This window comes from Leptopilina boulardi, unplaced genomic scaffold (assembly GCF_019393585.1).
Source record: "Leptopilina boulardi isolate dan_hultmark-lab unplaced genomic scaffold, ZJU_Lbou_2.1 LbouV2_373, whole genome shotgun sequence".
Lineage (NCBI taxonomy): Eukaryota > Metazoa > Arthropoda > Insecta > Hymenoptera > Figitidae > Leptopilina > Leptopilina boulardi.
In genome coordinates, this window is record NW_026137944.1 from 384,671 (window position 1) to 401,202 (window position 16,532).

The following is a 16,532-nucleotide window of genomic DNA, read 5'->3' on the forward strand; positions in this document are numbered from 1 at the left end:
ATTTGACAAAAAATTATTTTCTCATCGTGATATTTTTTTTTTGAGCTACCAATAAATTTTTTACAAATAAAATTTTAAAAAAATTATTTTCTCATGGTGAAATTTTTTCTGTGCTACGAGTAATTTTTTTTGTTAATTATATTCTCATCGTGATATTTTTTTAGGTCACAAATAATTGTCTTGAAAAAATTTTTTTTACTACGAAAATTTAACAAAAAAATTATTTTTTAATGGTAATATTTTTTTTGGCCAACAAATTTTTTTTTGTCAAATTTTCGTTAAAAATAATTAATTAACGAATTATTAAGTATGACATTATGTTATTAATAATTATTTATGACATTAATTATTTATTAAGTTAATTATTTGTCATATTTAAAATAAAATATCTAATAAAATCAAATTTTTCAAATGTTTCCGCGCTGCGCTGATGGCTCAGCTCTGGACTTAAGTTCGCTCAACGCCACAGGGAGGGCGAACATCATAACTGTTTCTCGCAGTTGAGGTGCCATTAGATTAGTATATAAGCAGTGATCGAAAATTTTTTTTTTGTCGAAATTTTTTTCTGCCCGATGTCTCTCCTTTATTGGACTTGAGACAAATTCTTTTTTGGAAGAAATGGTTTCACTAATATTTTGATGACCATTTTTTTATTTTAATTTAAATATTAAAAATAAAATAATAATAATAACTATTAAAAAATAATAAAAATAAATTTTTTTTAAATTATTGATTTTTTAAATTATTATTAAAATTTTTAATATTGGATATTGGACTTACTAAATTACTAAATAAATAATATTAAAATAATTTTTGCAACATCGTAAACGACGTAGTAAACGACGTAGTTTGCTACTATGTCGTTTTCTACGTCGTTTACTACGTCGCAAACTACTTAGAATACGACGTCGTAAACGAGGTCGGAATTTTCAACTGGGTAGAAACCATATCGGAAACTATATGGGAAAATACATCTTTGCCTGTCCCAATTTCCAACATCGATTCCTGTATAGTTTCCGATATAGCATCCCATATGGTTCCCGATATAGTTTCCTATATGAATTTAGATAACGTTTCAGATGTAGGCTACAATCTATGTTCCGATGTCGGAATTTTCGATAGGGTAATGCCCGTACATTGATTGTGCAACGGAATACATAAATATAATTATGTTTATTCCATTATCATAAATAGTTATCAATAATACAAATTATTTCTGTTATAATTAATTTAAACTGTAATTTTTCAGCACTTAATATTTAAAATTTTTTGAATTCTAATTTACATGTTTACAAGTATACTAAATACAAGTTTGGTTGCTAAGGTTTTTATTTTTTTTAATTAATCTTATAAGGAAGGTTATATTGCAATAATAATTAATAGCATTTTTTCAAGTATTTTAAAAATACAAAGCAAAAGAATTACCAAATAGCTTGCCTTTTTATATAACTCTGAGATTTGTCTGCCAACACATTTGTTATATCGTTTTTCGACATCCTTTTTGGGAAGTATAGTTTGAAGTCATAATTCTCGGAAGTAAATAAATAAATTTGGTCCTTTATAGAAATAAATTTAAGTTGTTTGAAGAAATTATTTTCACGTATTTCCTTTCAATATGTATATGTCGTCAATTCTATTAGTCCAAGTATAAAATTATTGTTTCTTTTGTCCAGAAACTGGAATTTCTGTAAGCAAATAGTTATTTTTATGGCAATGGCGCAAAAAGAAGGGAATTCGAGAGTCGTGTGATTCCACGAGTCGAGATATTCCTGTTTGCGCCCATGCGCCACATATAATTTTTTATAACATTTTGTGTCAAGAACTAGATTGAAGTGCGAGCGACTGCATAAAAATACTTTTTACCCACTAGTGCTTAAGAAACTGCGTTTGACGTAAACTGTTATAAAAATGCATTTCAAAACATCTGTCTTAATTAGATAATTAAATTTTCTTGAAGGGCTTTAAAATTAAAATGTGTTAAATACGTTTATTACTTAAAATTTTTTTAGTACATTTGTATGAAAGTGTATTTTTGATTATTTTAAAATTAACTAGTATTAAATAAAAAAGTACAAATTAGATTTTCTTTAAAAATTAATCTGCGTTTAAAGAAAGAAAATGTTTTATACTTACGCGTGTCTTTTATTTAATTTGATAAAGGAGTGTGTCTCAGAGGAAGAAAATTTATTCCTTCTTGGCTTGGGATTCGCCATACTTTTGATCGTAGATTGCTAATAGGTGTGGCGAATTCTGACTTCCTTGAATTTGCAGCAATATAAATATCAATGTTTCTTGAATCAGGATTTGAATAGAGGCTGTAGTTTGTCTTTAAAAATGGCTTTACAATGAACAGGATGTCATTGATGTGAGATACCACAATGTTTTTCACTGCGCAGAAAGTACCATCTTTTAGTAAAATAGAATTATCCTTAGGTGTCGTGCAATCAATTGTCAAGTCCTTGTACTTTAATCTTTTATATTGTTTTTTAATATTTAGACAATCTCTTGATAAAGGACCACTGTTATGTTCAGCAATTAAAGAGTACGATTTTTCCATTAGCGGTTGCTCAAATTTTTCTCGTTCAGAATACCTTCGAGCAATCTGCTCTAAAGGTTTGTGACCCTTTCTGACCATTTTCTTTATTGATGACATCTCATTTTCGAATTTAAAGGCGCTGAATTTATCAAGGGCGCCATTCTTTTTTACGTCCGAACAGATTTGCAATAAATTGTGTACATTGTGGGAAACATACTGTTTACCATAAATCCGTTGAAACCCAAGAACGAAATCTTCAAACATTTTTTGACATTTATCTATATTTTCCGATGTCTGAACATAACATTCACTCACCAACATTGATACTGCAGTGTGCAGCAATACAAAATTATCATACATTTCCGGTTTCAAAATATTCTTTAAAGCAACTGGTCTAGTGTATAAAAGGAAAGTCCTGAATTCGGTGGCCTTCCAGTGAGTGAATTCGGCAAGTGAACGTGGCTTTCTGTTAAATTCCATTGGCGTACTTTTCTTTAAAATGAGCAATATTTTAGACATTTTTGTGACATCTGTTGCTCCCAATCTGACTGACAGCGGGCCCATTATCCAGAGACGAATGAGTTTTTTGACAACGCCCAACAAGATGAGATGCATATAATCGAGGGGAACGCACGATATGCAGCCAAAATTTGGAATAATTTTCAATAGTGTTTCTTTTCCGGTGTCATACTCTTCATATACATTTTGCGAAAATCCTTCGTCAGTTTTCATACGAAACGGCCCAATTCCAGGAAAACAAACCGTTCCGTTTCGCTCTTTTCCGTTACGTTTACTTTTACGGCTAATGTATTCGCCCTTTATCAAACATTTTGAACAGCTATTGTAACCAGTGTGTCCCTTTAAATATAAAATAAATGATTTTGCGGGAGCATCACATATTAACGCAGAACAAGAAATTAAAACCTGTTTCTCCCTTAAGCCATTGTTACATAAAGCAGTTAATTCCCGAACAAATTCTTCTATGAACTCATTGGCGTCGGATGGTTTCTTCGGACCATAAAAAGCTGCGACTAAATAAACTTTTTTTGAATTCTGTTCAGAGCACGAAATCAACCAAAAACCTTCAGTACCAGAATGAGATATCGGCAAACCATCGATATTGAATGTTAATTTTAATTCTTTTACTTCTTTCCTTTCTCTCGAATAATCTCGAAGAATAGCCACTGCTGCTCTCTCCAAACCAAAGTAATGGTATTCGCCTCCAGCTAATTTAACAATTTTAACATTCCTAACAGTTCCCCTTAATGTCCTAGCATCAGATGGCAAGGAGAATAGCAAAAACGGTTTTAAAAGAAGAAGCAAAGCTGTTAATGCAACTAGAGTTACGTGAAATTTTAAAGCCCATTGATGCAATGCGTTCCTCAGTGCAGTTTCTTGTTGTAAGTTTTTTTCATCATGTTGCATTTCCCCTTCTGTATCTACACTTTTCTCGGAAAGTTCATCAGAGTCAAAATCAAATTCGAATAAATCATCGGAATCCAAACCGTCAGAGCAATAATCATCATAATCGTCGTCAAATATCGAACCTTCGCTGCTCACGTCAAAATCAAGAGTCTCATGATCGTCTTGCGTTTTAGCATCTGTTTCCTCAGAGTTGTAATTTTCTCTATTATTAAAAAAAATTTTTTTAATTATGGGTGTAAATGCATAAGTTTAAACTAATTTTATTTCTTTTGTTAAGAAAAGTAAAAATTTTTAAAGAACAAACCGGAATTTTTTTTTTAAGTTATTCAAACTGAAAGTTTTTTGAAAATCACCCATAAAACAAAAAATTTTAATGGGTCGAAATTACACTGGTTCCTTCCCTTATTATTGTTTTAACTACAAATATTTTTAATTTTCCCCTTATTTAAAGAAAGTTTTATTTTTAAAATGAGCCAAAAGTTTTGAACGTTCAAATGAACAAAATTTTTTTTGTAACTTCTTTAAATATGAATTTTATTAAAAAATATTGTTTTAAATATCTAAAAAGAAGTTATTAATTTAATATTAGTTTAATTTACTGTTTTATTTTACATTGACATTATAATTTTTAATAATTTATAGATTGAAAAAATATTTTGTTCATTTGAACGTTCAAAACTTTTGGCTCATTTTTTAAACAACAGTACATTTCAAATCCCGAGATTTTTTATTAAATAATTAATAATAATTTACTAATATTAATTAATATTAAAATTAATAAATAATAATTTTATTATTTATTAATTAAAATTTTTTGAATCTCTTCGTGCATAAGTCCTAATGGTAGAAAAGAACATGTAGGAGGTCATTTTATACGATTATATGAATCTAAGTGATATATAACTTCAATGACACTTAACAATAATTGCCTAAGATTAGATATGAATCGCAGAGTAAAAGTTTAAACAATTATGAGATTATTAAGAAAATTTTTTTTGGGAATGTTCATAACTATTTGAAAAATTTTTAAATTTCAATTGGGTAAATGTGGGTGTTATCGCCGAATTTTGAAAAATTTTAAATTTCAATTGGGTAAATGTGGGTGTTATCGCCGAATTTCCGAGAAGTCGAACTTTTAGGTGGCCTAAAAAATGCAAATTGATAGATATCGTTGTTTTTTTTTAAATAAAAATTTGACATTATTTGTATTTATAAAAAAATTAACAGTGTTATTGAAAGTAATTCTAATCGTTAAATAAATAATTCCAAAAAAGTATTATCACGGGACTTTGTAAATCTTAAGGACATTATCGTTGTTAATTGGGTTATCTAACACTAAAAATCGTGGATGATTTAATAAATATACTTTCAATTTCTTTTATTGGTAAGTTGAAAAATCAAAAAAATAAAAAAAACAAAAAAAAAATACAAAAAAAGTAAACAATGATTACTTATTTATATCTGCTTTATTTTGGATTTTCTGTGTTCGACTGATAAATTTTTTTTCACTTCAGAGGTTACGTTGATACGCGCAATATAATATCAACATTTACCCTTTTTTTTAATTCTTCGTTTTTAAATCAACTTTTCGAAAATTTGATGCAAAAATTATCAGAAAAATATTTACATTTTCTGTAACTCATATATTAAAAAATTTTATTATTAAAATTTTTTGTAATTTTTATTTTTCTTATAAAAATTTAATAGGAAACTTTTCCTTTTTACATATTTTTTAATCCTAGTCACATCCCATAATGGGAAATAATTTTTCAAATTAATAATTAAATAATAATTAAAAATTTTTAAAATGGTTTGAGGAGCAAGTTTTCAAAAGTTGATAAATCCATATTTTGCGATTTCAAGAAATGACTTTTCTCGCATAACCACTAAAGTTAATTTTAACGTAGAAAAATTGTAATGAATTATTTATAAAAAAATGTTTTTTGATTTAATATGATTTGTTTTTAATTCAAGTCTATTATATTTATGAGATTTAAAGGATTTGATAATTTTTTGTAATACAAAAATTAAAATTAAAAATCTTACAGGTTAAGCCCAGATATTTTTAAATTGAAATTTCTTTTTTAAAATAATTTTTTTCTTAAGTTTAACAGTGACAGGCCGTTTTCTGAGGTTCTTAATATGCTGAAAATGCGATTATCTCAAATTTTTGAAAAAATGGATTTATCAACTTTTGAAAATTTGTTCCTCGTTTATTGTGAAGCATATTTTCATTCATGGAGACAAGTTTTTCGAAAGTGATTTTTTTATATATTATATAACATTTTCATAAAACAAAATTATTTCAAAAATTTTTTAACAACTTGCAATATTCTGATAATTAGAAAAAGAAAATTTAAAAAGTAAAATGCAAAATCTATAATATTTAATATAAGCAATACCGAAAATTTCCTGAAAATTTATGAAATACTTACTTACAATGTTCAGAATATTTAATTGCAAAGTTTAGTGAAAATAGTGAAAAGATTTAAATGTCCTAAATAAATAAATGTTCAGCATGAAACTTTCTTGAACGTTTAAATTAAATTTTCGCTTAAATCAGATTATAGGCAGAAATTTAATTTAAATGTTAAGGAAAGTTTCACGCTAAACATTTATTCAATCAGGACATTTAAATCTTTACAAAATTTTCACTACATTTTGCACTCAAATATTTCAAACATTGCAAGTGAATATTTAATAAATTTTTAGGGAATTTGCAGTGCTGTGGAGGAGGACAATACTGGTATATATGAAGATACTGTTAGTCATGTGCTACTAGTATCCAAAATTTTGATAGTGAGTGATAAGGTAAAATATTACAAGTTTGTTAACAATAGTGATTATTTAGTTATTTTTACCATCACATTAATATGGAAAATACCATGGTATAAAAATATAATGTTACCTGTCAAAGCTCATGTTGACATCTTCATCATGCCACGATTCTGCGTCGAAAAATTTTTCTTCCTCATTCTGACTACAGTTAAAATATGACGATTCATCGTACACAAAATTCGGGGTGGGTGCACTGCATTGTCCATCACTTGTTGAAGGAATTGTATCAGATAAAAAATCCTGGATTTTCTCTGGATTCGTCAACTCTTTCAAATCATCTTCTAATTGCTTTTTTAGAATGCGATTGGCATGTCGTTTGGAATAATTAAATTTACGTGACGTTTTCCAAGGTTGCATATTATTCGTTATATGTCTGTTTCAATTTAAAAAAATAAATTTTAATTTAAATGGAGATTAGATTACCTTTATATAACCTCAAAGTGTAAAATATATTCTAACACTAAAATAACAAGAAGTGGGGTCCTTCTTTATAAAAGAAGTTTATGCTCATATCACGAACATTATGCTTCCTCATAGAAAAATAGTTTTTGATGACAATATTCAAACTTTCTAGAATTAATTCATTTTATAAATTTTTAATTTTATAAAAAATTTTTCCTTTGATTCCTATTTTTTATTACAAGGTGTATATTGAAAGCAATTTCAAAGAAAAAGTTTTACAATTCTAAAATTTAAAAATTTTTATAGTTCAAAATTTCTATTAATTATGTAAAATTATCGTTTCTTAATGTAATAATCTATTCGTTTTAATATAAGAAATATCACGGTGCGCCTGAAACCAATTTTATTGAAAGGTTTTCTAAACTCGTATTTTCTTTTTGATTTTTATTGCAAAGTGTACACCCGATTTCAATTTTTGAGATAATAAAAATTACATTTTGGTTCAAAATTTTTAATTTCAGAAAACAGTTCTTTGTACAAAATTGGTAGATATTAAAAAACGGAAGATTTCTTTATACAGTATGTTCATTTATGAAGTAGCCACTTCGCAAAGAAATCCTATAGTAATTCTATGCTAGGTGGCTATTTTATAAATAAACATACAATATAATGTATTTCCTTGTACCATCAATAATTTCTATGATAATCGAAAAAAACTAAAATTTTAAAAGTTTTTAATAAATTTAACCTGAAGATGTAGAAAATAAACTGAAATATTCTTCTTGAGTATAATTGTACAATATGAATATACGATTTTCCAACAAAAATGAAATTTTTTCGTTTGAGCTTTTCCCGAGAATTTATTTATTAAAAATTTTATTTTCACGTACAAAAACAAATTTTTTTTGTGAAGTGAAATTCATAGCAATTCTTAAAACGTTTAAATATATATAAACAATATTACTATAAAATATTTTTAAAATTCAAATATGTTTTTAAAATTTCCTGTAAGTTTTACGTAACAAAAATTTCATTTTTGTCGGAAAATCATATATTTGATTGCACACTGTGCAATCAAACTCAACAAGAAAATTTCAAATGCTAACATCTTTAGGTTAAATTTATTTTAAAACTTCTAAAATTTCAGTCTGATTTTAAATATTGACGAATACAATTAAGCCTGGAAAATTCCAAGACGATTCATCAAAACGTGTTCGAGAAATATTGTACACAAAAAGCGATGCCATACATACAAACCTACGTATATATCCATCACACAAACACACACATGTGTAATTGTCATTTTCAAGTCAAAATATATAACCTCATATAGAAATTAGTTAGAAAAATTAATTTTGGGAAATCCAAAATTTTTTCAGAAATATATAAGGTTTATCGTTCATCAGCAAAATATAATTAAAATTAATTTTAGCAAACTTGATTTTCTATTATAATGCGACAAACAAATTGAGGTTATGTTATAATACATGATACAAGTAGACACGGGAATAGTGTATTATATATTTTGTTCACATCTTACCTGTTTCCAAAAAAGTAATTATGTTCTTTATTATGTTTGAAAATTATCAACTTTCTTTATTTCACACTTTTCACGAAAAATTTATACTGATCACATGTACAACTCAAGAAGTAACGATGAGAACAACGGAAATCTGATGTGTCGTGTTTACATAATGCGCTTGCGCGTATCTAGGTTTAAATACGCGCGTATCTAGGTTTAAATACCCGCGTTAGTATATAATTATATACACGGTTTCGTTTTTTAAACATCTTATTTATAAGAAAAATATTTTTAAAGAAATAAAAATTTATTTTAGTTTTTCAATAATAATTATTGTGAAAGTAACAACTTACTAATTGTAAAATAATATTTAATTACGTTTCGTAAAAATCAGTGCGCGCGCATACATTTTAAAACATTCCCGAAATTTCCAGAATATTCGAGAACACATGTTGCTTTGTTTCATGCTTCGTTCCTCCTTTAGTATCATTTTTACCTCGCTTCATTCATGGGTGAAATTTAATTGCGAGTGTTATATGTGAAAGTGTAAACTTATTTAAATAAAAAAGTGCATCTAGATAAAGTAAGCAGGTAAGAATTTGTGCAAAATTAGATATATTTCTTTTATACATTATACAAAGAGTAAAGTTTTTTTTGTTGTAAAAGATTTTTTCCCATTTATGCCACACGTGGTCAATCAATTTTTTCATCCCGTTTTTGTAATTTGAGTTTTATACTTAATAATTTCAAGCCTCTTAATTGTATTAAATCTTACAAAATATTTACATCGCATTTTTTAATAAAACTTGATTTTTTAAGGACAGTCGCACAGTCGGACTAACTTTTTTTCCCACTGTCTGTTCGATTTTTCCTTAATTATAAATATTCATTTTAAATTGCTCTCTTAATGAATGAATCAATCAATTAATCTGTGCAATCAAGTTTTTCAAAAATTTAATTATTTAAAATATTTTCCAATTAGAATATTTATAAAATGCAGTTAATATTTGACATTTGTGATTAATTTTTAAGAATTTAAATGTACAGAAATTTCCAAACTTTCTGAAATCCAACTATATTTTTAAGTATTTTCAGAGCATCTCACCCAAAATTCAATTATTTAAAACAATTTTCATCATTCTTTATTGAATTAGTATTATTTTTAATAATAATTTTATCAATTGGTTATTCCAAAATGATTTAATTATTTTAAAAACTTTTCAATTAAAAAATCACTTATAAAGTTGCTGTTAGGATTTAAAAAAAAGGAAAAAATTAATAAATTAAATAATAAAATTTATTTTTGAATTAAACGTTTTCTTTTAATGTTTTTTTAGCTCAAACCTTGAATTTTTAATTTTAAATTATAGACAAAAAGTAAAACATTTCTTAACCTTATTGCACTCAAGAATTTATAAAAAGTGGCTTAATATCTCTTTATTATTTAAACATTAAAATCGTTCCGAAATTCTAAATTGGAAAAATTGTAGAAAATCATACTTCAAGAATATTTCAAAAATATGAATATGAAATATTTCATTTCCTTTTTTATAAATAATAAAAGTTAATAATAATTAAATATATTTATTAATAATTTAAATTCATTAAAAATAAAATATCGGCTTTATGCTCAGGGACATTTTAACAATGGATGAGAGAGAACCGTATGCCGTTGTGGAATTCCACGACGGATTCGAAGTCGTGAAATCGGAATGGGGTGATTTCGTAAACAATGAAATGGTAGCATGTTACTTTCCATCCAACATATCGAAGTTGGAATATATGGATTTGCTAAAACAAACGTCTAAAAATGTTGACACGACAAAATGGGTGGATGAAAACGGCGAACCATGGAAGATTAAAAAGTTGTGCACTTACTCGAGTAAGTTTTTGTTATTATTATATTTAATCAAATTATTAACTCTACTTGGACTTATATTATTTGTTTACTTCTAACATTATACTATTATTAATATTATTAAAGTAATAACAGTATGAAATATGTACACATTATTTTTAAAACATTTTAATATTTTCAAATTAAATTACAAATATTTTAAATAATTAAAGATGATGCATTATTACAATCTACAATTTAAAATTAATTTAAAAAACCTTATTTTATTGGGAATAATTAATTATAGCACTTGGAATGTGTAACTAAAAATCTATAATGTTACATACTTTATTTATTTATTAATCAATTACCTTTATTTATGTTCAGTGCGTTTTCGAAACTTTCAAATAATGATTATTTATTGTAAATTACATTTTACAGTTTCAAATAAATGATAAGTTAAATCTGTTTGTACTACTTGATAATTATTTATTAAATTTAAAACATGTTAACTAATGTAAAGAATGGTTAATGTAATTAAGTCATTAGACTTTTATTTTTGAAAGGTTTGAACCAGTCCAATGGGTCTAAAGTTTTGAATGTTTAAACGAATGCAATCTGTTTTCGATCAACATTTTTTTTTAAATTCTTCTTTTGAAGTATGCAAACTTTTTTTTTGCAAGCTAAATTTGTAATTTTTTAGAAATTGCTATTAAAATAAAATTTATCACAATTAATATTACATAGAATATTTTACCAAAACCAAAAATAATTTTATTCTTAACGTAGAAATAAATAAATTTGTTATAAGATTTTATTATTTTAAGGTAGTATCTAACTTTAAAAACATTTCCATTAGAAAAAATATTCGTATTTTTTTAAGCTACCATGTTTTTGTTCAATCGCCTGAAAATTAAAGTTTTCTGCGAATATTTAATGCTGACATACTTAATTTATTTTATGCCAAAATTAGCAAAAGCGGTTTGCTTCATTTTCAAAATGTAACATTTTTAAAATAAAAAAATTTGTAATTTAATATTTCTGAAACCAAGAAAAATACCTTTCGTCAACTGTTTATAACAAATTTATTATATCAGTTTTAGTATATTTGCAAAGCCTTAAATTTTTAATGATTTTTTTCGAACGTAGTAATATCTAATATTAGTTAATTAGTTTTTAAATAATAGCGTTTTTAAAAGTCGGAAAAATTGAAAGTAACGAAAGCACTTCGAGAACGTCCTACTTTCAATTAATAATTAAACACAAAATAAAATGAAAATCATACCACAATATTATGATTCAATATTAATGAGAACTCAAAAAATGATCCACTTTTTAAAACTAAAATTTTTAAAGACATGGTCGCCACAGCTCTTAGTCGAAAGTCGGATTGACTCTTATATTAAAAAATATTAACTGAATAATTTTTTTTAGAATCTCTGGAGATTGCACTAAGGAAACTAAAGTATATTGAACTTTCCGAAGTTGATAGCGACGAAGCTATCAACTTAGAACGATCTAAAAAATCACGCTTTACTCGTTGTATTAACGAAAAAGGAAGGCAATCACCTACAAAAGAATGTTCAAAAAAAGTAGTTAAACAACCGATACCTAGTTCCTCGAGAGATTTCCCCCCTTCAGAAGAATTTCAGAACTCAGAAGAAAACGAAAATAATAGCAACAGTGTTGATGTTGAAAAAACAAACTCACAGGATTTTCCATCCCGAAAAGACCAAGGACAAAAAAGAAAATCAGATCAGTATCATGATACTGAAGAAGTTTTAATTGATGAACAATTAGAAGGAGGCGGAATACTTACTGAAAATGACTCTACCGATAATGTGATAGCTTTGGGTGAGTGCTAAGTCAAAATTTTTCCTCTTTCTTACCGATGCATTTTCTTACGAACTTGGATTTAAGTAAATTAATTTTTAATAATTGCATTTTTAGATTAGATTTAATTTATTCATTTATTTAGATACATTTTCAAATTTAGAGACTTTCATTTGAAAAAATTTAATAAATTTCTTAATATTTAAATTTTCAAACAAACTAAATTTAAATTTATTCCAATTGTAATCAAATTTGAAACAGATCGATTCAAACTGTAATGTATATAATTGTTAATAGATTAAAATTTTAAGCAGTTTAAAATAAAATAAATTCTAATTGTCATCGTTTGAAATTCTTTTTGATGAAAATGTGAATTTATAAAAATTTTAATTTATTATAATTTCAATTAACCTCAAAGTCATCTCAACTAAATGTTGTTGTTTTTTCAAATTTCTAAATAACCTACATTTTTCACTCATTCAAGCTTTAATCAATTTCAAATTATAATCGAACCAACCTTATATTTATTTAAATTTTAATCGACTTTTTCTAATTAATGTAATATTCAATTATTACTACTATTTTAGTTGTGAACATTTTAATCAATATGGAAATCTGACTTAAAGGTATTAAATGAAGTATTTTTTAATGATTAAAGTAATGAAAAAATTAAAATAATGAGAAAATAATTCCAAATTTGTTCTGTCAAATGACCTACATTTGCGATTTTTATTAATTAATCACATAAATACGTGAAATTAAGTAATAAAAAAATTCACCAAATATAAAATATTTGCTAAGAATTTTCACATTTTCTTGAAAGTTTTTATTTTTTCAATTCCTAAATATAAATAATCTTGATTAAAAATTGGCACTTTGTTTATTTTTTCGATTTTTAATAGTTTATAACTGTTTTTGTGTAAAACGAGAAAATCCTATACTTTTCCATATTGATGTAATAAATCAACTTGAAGTTTCAAAAAATTACATGCATTAACCTGGAAAAATGCTTGCAATTTTTAAATTAAATTTTCTCCATACATTGGTTGGTTTGTTATCGCAGAAATGTACGTGAGTTTTTATTTAATTGTAACTTGAATAAATATTCCCCCAAGTTTCAAATTTTTTCGTTTTGCACCAATTATAAACGATTGAAAATCGGAAAAATGAAAAAAGTTTAGATTTTAAAATGAAAAGTTTATATATTAATGAATTGAAAAAATAAAAAGTTCTATTTCTTTACCTTAATATCTTATAGAATTATTTCCGGAAGTATCAATTTTTTTAAGCAGACGAAAAATTTTTTGGTTAAGTTTTTGCTTTTTTCGTAGTACAACTGTGATCTTACTGGTCGTTAACAACTGTTATTCTGATTGAGTGTAACAAAATGCAATTCAAGGGACAATACTCTTCCTCAAGGAATGTATGTGTTCTCTAATCAGGGTAATAGTTTTACTATTCCGAAGTATGAATATTTTTAAATCAGTAGATACAGCTGTTAACCAAAAATTTTACCGTGTAACTGAAGTATAATGGATTGATCAAAATATATACTCAAAATTTCTTTAATATTTAAACTTAATAAGCTTTAAATTTTATTTAACATATAATTAATTGAATCTCATTATTATTTTGTATAATTCTCATTTTCCTTATTTTCTATTTCATTGAATATATGAACAATATTAAGAGTGTTTACAACACCTGGAAAACCTGGAAATATCAGGGAAATTTTATATATCAGAGAATTTTTTGCATACTTGATGATAACCAAAATTTAAAGAACGTGGAAAAAAGTTTAAATTTTTCTAGGAAAAATTACGTATTTTTGAAAAAATCTTTAAACTTCACGGAATTAAAATTAAATTGAACCTACTTTTCGATCAAACATAGAATTTTCAAAATTTTACGGTTTTTCAAGTTTAAAACAATTATTTTGCTATCAATTTTAAATTTTTCTGTTGCAATGTTCTTTTGTAAGTATTTTTAATGTGGTTAAAATCTTTAGAATAAATTCCATTGATTTAGAGAGCATTTTGTGTAAACTATACGCGTATTTTTTAATCTTGGAAAAAAAATTTAAACCTGTAAAGGCTGGAAATATCAGGGAATTTTTTTCGGGAGTTATAGTTGTAGACACCCTGAGTATATACTTATTTTTTACTACAATAGTATGCAGAATTCAAATTTTGTAAAATAGAAATTATAACAAGTGAATTACATTTTAATACATATAAATTGTACAAAATAATAATTATATGTAATAAATGAGGTATAAATAAAATTTAAATCAAATTAATTTTATAATAATGTTCCAAGACATTGTCGTTTAGGAATTCTGTTAAATTACAATTATGTCAATTAATTTTTCGCTTAATGCATATTTTAACATTTATTATAAGAAATGAAAATTATTTATTAATTTTTTATTTATTTATTTCTTTATTCATTTATTATATACGAACGTGAAGTGTTCCTAATAATATTTATGACACTTACAATTTTGGAATATGCTAATTATAATAATTTTTTATTATGATGTATTTTAGAATATCAGTGTAATAAAAAATTCCTTAAAAATATATTAGGTTTAAAAATCATTAGAATTAAAAAAATTATATCCAAATTGTTTATATACTATTATTAAATTGTTTCGGATAACAATTTCTGTGATATTTTGGTCACATTTTTTTTGACAAATTTTTCATATTTTTAGGAAAAGCGTTTTAATTATTTTTGCAGTGAAAAAATCTACAAAATTAATGTTAGCAAAAATGAATAAAATCGAAATGGGCATGAAAAGCAATGGAAGAAGTGGACAAGAAAATCGCTACCCCATTGTTTCATTTTTGGATCCAGATGATGATTTAAAAATGTTTCCAGCAAAAAATCTGTCTGAGGTTATGAAAATTGAAGAAAAACTGTCTTCACAGTCTTTTTTTCATAAAGTTGTAAGTTAAAAAAAAAACATTTCTTGTAACATTAATACACTGCTAAACAATATAAAACAAATATAGTAAAATATTTCCATGATTACACAGTTGAACCTTACGCTCGCCGGGTTAAAAGTAGTTTAAAAATTTTATTAAATGTGATTTTTATTTGTTATCTTATAATACTTGATAAATAAAATTTTTTGTAGGTTACTGCTTTGGTAAATGTGGGACCTTCATATTCCTATAGTATGACAGTAGTAAATATGCTTAATCATCTTTTAACTTTTGAAGTCGGAAAAGAATTCACTTTAAAAGGACAGTCCAAAACAAAATCTTCGTTTATTAAGCTTAGGCTCAAGTCCTTAATCTCTTGTAAGTAATATCGTGTTGTTGTTCTGGGAACATTTAAAGATCTTAATTTCTTAATATATTCCTCGTTTTAGATGCAATGAAGGATGTTCATAAAAATGTTGCACCATGTGATATTGATGAATATATCGCAAATTGGTTGACGCAATGCAAACATCGAGAAGTTCGTGCGAAGTAAGTTTAAGAAAGCCTGTAGGTTCAGTCTCATTTTAAAAACCTCCAATAATTACATGATAAGTTGTAATTTTTGAAATATTTTACAGAAATAGAGCCGAAAAGGAAAGAACTTCTGCACAGGAAGCTGTTGTAAATTTTCCCCAAGAATAAACTTTAAATTATCTTTCTATTAAACCTTCAATGTTTTTGATTCTTAGTTGGCTGTGCTAATAAGGCAGCCTTGAAAGTCTAACATTCGTATATTGTAAGTAAAAATGACATACATCTAAGTTTTTTCTAATTCCTTCTCGAATAAGTTTTCCCTTTATGAGCAAGTGATAATATATTTTATATATTCCTTAGATCAGATTTTTGTCTAAATATTGCTTAGAACTTAAAAATTCAAATTTAATTTTTCTACTTAAACAAAAATTATTTAAAAATTTTTTTAATAAAATGAAACTATTTCAATAATATAAATAATAATGATAATAAAAATAATAAACGTAATTATTTTTATATTTTTCTTCATAACTAATATGTAAATAAATTAATTGAAATTAAAATCTAGATAGTTTTAAGCAATGCAAAGCAAAATTATAAATCAATTATTAAGCTCAAAAAAGTCATCGAAGACGGATCAGTCTCTCAGTTAGTTGTTAAAAATTACAATCTTTT

At 25.5% G+C, this 16,532-nt stretch overlaps 2 protein-coding genes across 2 annotated transcripts; one reads left to right on the forward strand and one right to left on the reverse strand.

Annotated features, from left to right (window-relative positions):
• Positions 1 to 1,389: 1,389 nt before the first annotated feature.
• On the reverse strand, positions 1,390 to 8,869 carry LOC127287820 (uncharacterized). Its single transcript, XM_051314938.1, has 4 exons — positions 8,742 to 8,869; positions 6,870 to 7,172; positions 2,134 to 4,163; positions 1,390 to 1,685 (listed from the first exon to the last, which is right to left on the reverse strand). Exons 2-3 carry the CDS (start codon positions 7,154 to 7,156, stop codon positions 2,147 to 2,149), a joined length of 2,304 nt encoding a protein of 767 aa, XP_051170895.1. The 5' UTR covers positions 7,157 to 7,172; positions 8,742 to 8,869; the 3' UTR covers positions 1,390 to 1,685; positions 2,134 to 2,146.
• Positions 8,870 to 11,065: 2,196 nt separating this feature from the next.
• LOC127287837 (uncharacterized) lies at positions 11,066 to 16,154 on the forward strand. The gene is made up of 6 exons (XM_051314958.1): positions 11,066 to 11,087; positions 11,995 to 12,414; positions 15,136 to 15,344; positions 15,536 to 15,701; positions 15,773 to 15,872; positions 15,962 to 16,154. The coding sequence occupies exons 1-6, from the start codon at positions 11,066 to 11,068 to the stop codon at positions 16,023 to 16,025; spliced, it is 981 nt and encodes a 326-aa protein (XP_051170915.1). The 3' UTR covers positions 16,026 to 16,154.
• The last annotated feature ends 378 nt before the right edge of the window (positions 16,155 to 16,532 follow it).